Raw genomic sequence first — 2794 nt, forward strand, 5'->3', positions numbered from 1 at the left:
TCTCTCTCTCTCTCTCTCTCTCTCTCTCTCTCCCTTCTCTCTCTTTCTCTTTCTCCTCAATTCTCTCTTCTCAACGTTCTCAGAAATCCTGAGAAAATCGATACTAAATTCTCCCCAGACTAGAATCACACTCAGGTCTTTTTCTCTCTCTCTTTGTACTTCTTTCAACAGCAAAGCGCATAACAGCTACAGCACAGACGCAGATCAGGACGAACAATCAAGCAAACAATCAAAGGAAAAAGCAAATTAACGCACAACTAATGAACAGCACAAAAAAGTATCAAACAAAACCAAACCCCTCACTCACTTAGTCAGAATGGGCAACAGGAACTGGATGGAGTCGGCCAGGAGCCGCATGGAGAAGGCTATGGTCAGCTCGGGCGCGTAGGTCTTGACCAGCACTTTGAAGAGCGACGGGCGCAGAGGTTTGGCGTGAGCGGGGTCGCCCGCGGATGACTGAGACCCCGCGGTGTAGGAGAGCAGGTGGGTGCGCTCGGTGGCGGTGGCGCGCGCGTGGGTCGACAGGTCGGAGACGGTGACTCGTTCGCTGAGGACGATGTATTGGAAGAAAGCATAAATTATTACATGATTTTTGGAAGAAATCATAAATTATTACATGATTATTGGAAGGAAGCACGGATTATTGCATGATTATTGGAAGGAAGCATAGATTATTACATGATTTATTGAAAGAAGGCAGAGATTATAACATGCTTATTGGAATAAGGCACGGATCATTGCATGGTTATTGGAAGGAAGTATACATGATTATTGGAAGAAAACAGGAAATATTATTACATGATTATTGGAAAAAAGTATAGGCCTACATGATTATTGGAAGAAAGTATACATGAATATTGCAAGAAAGCATAATATATTATTATAAGATTATTGGGAAAAAGCATAGATTATTACATGATTATTGGAAGAAAGCATAGATTATTACATAAGAAAGCATCGGTTTTAATATGATTATTGGAAGAAAGCATCAATTATTACATGATTATTATTTACAATTCACTTTTGGGTTACTTTTTTGTTACTTTTTCATCCTCGGTAGCCGTTAAGCGTCGGGCGAGGTGAGATGCAGTTTTCTATGGTACGCCAGCTCTTCAGCTCTCTCAATTGGGATATTATAATGAGATCTTGATCCCATGTGGGTATCATGTCAGCCTTCCTATCTTTTTCTTCCTTTTGGGGTTCTATATAATGCTTTGCCTTGTAACTTTGTGGGCGGGCTTCTTGAGTGTCTGTTCAACCCATTGCCACCTTCTTTTTTTATCTTTTGGCTTAGTAGGTTAAAGGTTGTTCAACTAGTAAAATTCAGTTGGTCGGTGAGTGCTCTGGTGTAGTTTGATCCTTCTTTCCTATTAAACATCTGTCGTCCTTATCTCTCCTTCATTGTCTCCTTCTTTTTGTGTTCATTACTCACTTGTTACGCCTCTAATCTTTGGCACGTATATGATCTAATTGTGTTTCAAGTGCCGTAACACTCTTACTAAAACAAAATCAAAATCACTCGCCATAAAAAAATATTTAGGCATAGATCTAGCACCTAATCACTTTACCTTTACTTTTTCCTTCCTCTGGTATCCTTAGGATGTCGAAGGGAGGTGCAAGTAAGTTGTGCTCTTTCAACACCGACGAGTATTATCTTAGCAGCGAGGAAGAAGTATGATAAGATAAGATAAGATAAGATAAGATAAGATAAGATAAGATAGTACTTTATTATCCCAGAGGGAAATTTTCCTTGGCTGTACAGGACCATAAAAACACATGCAGGTATACATTTTATTTTAAAAAATAATAATAAAAATAAGCTGTACCAAGGTCTCCCAGCCGTATCAGAGTCTTCCACTCACCTATTCTTTTTCCGAGTCCTCTCCACCTCAACTCCCCAGTGCTTCTCAAAGGGCGGGTTGACTGTACGCGACTTGTACTGCTCGGGCAGACTCCAGATGTCCTCCGTGCTCAGGGACCGACGGTAGCCTCGCCAAATGTAGCTAGAGACAGGGGAAAAAAGGGTGGGAAGGGAAGGGGTGGGGGAAACAAGTTTTTATGCATGGTACGGTTGAAAGATAGAGGGAAAGAAGAGCAGAGGAAGACAAAGAACAACAAACACAGAGTGTCTGGGCAACTTTACAACGAATGACACAAAGAGAAAAACGGAGCTGACCAAGAAAAAAGAAAACAGGAAGGAATGCGGTACCATGATCGACAATGTCTGCTCCAGACCTGACACCTGAAGAAGAAGAAGACAGTAGGAAGACTTTGTCGTCATAGTGTTAAAATACCTTCTCGAAAATGAAAAGCAAGGCCTCCGTAGTTACCATTCAAGTAGGATTTGGGGTTTTTGTTGTTTGCTTGGTATTTGTTTTGTCTTAGCAAGAGTTTTACAGCAGCACTTGCAACACAAATAAAAATTCCCCTAACAACCCACGTTTAAGAATCTCTACTAAGGATTCGAACCAGGGTCAATCCCACCAAAGTCCAGCATGGCACCAACTTTAACAGACGGCGAGCACATGAGAAGGTTTTCAAAGCTGAATAAATTTTGAGGAAAAAGGTAAGAGTCGGGGAGTTTCATAAACAATTAATTACTGTCACACATGTTCAACTATTGTAATCTGCCATGGCATGACTACACCGTATCTAATCTTGCTTGCAGTTTTATCCTACTTTTGGTGTTACGTTCATGCTTCCCATGTGACATTTCCAGAGATTGGTTTTCAGTAAATGTACGTAAGTGCTCTCTCTCTCTCTCTCTCTCTCTCTCTCTCTCTCTCTCCCACCC

The 2794-nt window shown here is 41.2% G+C and overlaps 1 protein-coding gene across 1 annotated transcript in view; it reads right to left on the reverse strand.

Moving 5' to 3' along the window:
- The window catches only part of LOC101863239 (multidrug resistance-associated protein 1), a gene marked incomplete in the record, with an annotated part of 65654 nt that overhangs the window by 35997 nt on the left and 26863 nt on the right, over positions 1-2794 (reverse strand). Inside the window, 2 exon segments of the mRNA XM_013091192.2 lie at positions 308-547; positions 1863-2003. Of these exon segments, the coding sequence (XP_012946646.1) occupies positions 308-547; positions 1863-2003 (381 nt within the window).

The sequence above is a fragment of the Aplysia californica genome, unplaced genomic scaffold (assembly GCF_000002075.1).
Source record: "Aplysia californica isolate F4 #8 unplaced genomic scaffold, AplCal3.0 scaffold00030, whole genome shotgun sequence".
Lineage (NCBI taxonomy): Eukaryota > Metazoa > Mollusca > Gastropoda > Aplysiida > Aplysiidae > Aplysia > Aplysia californica.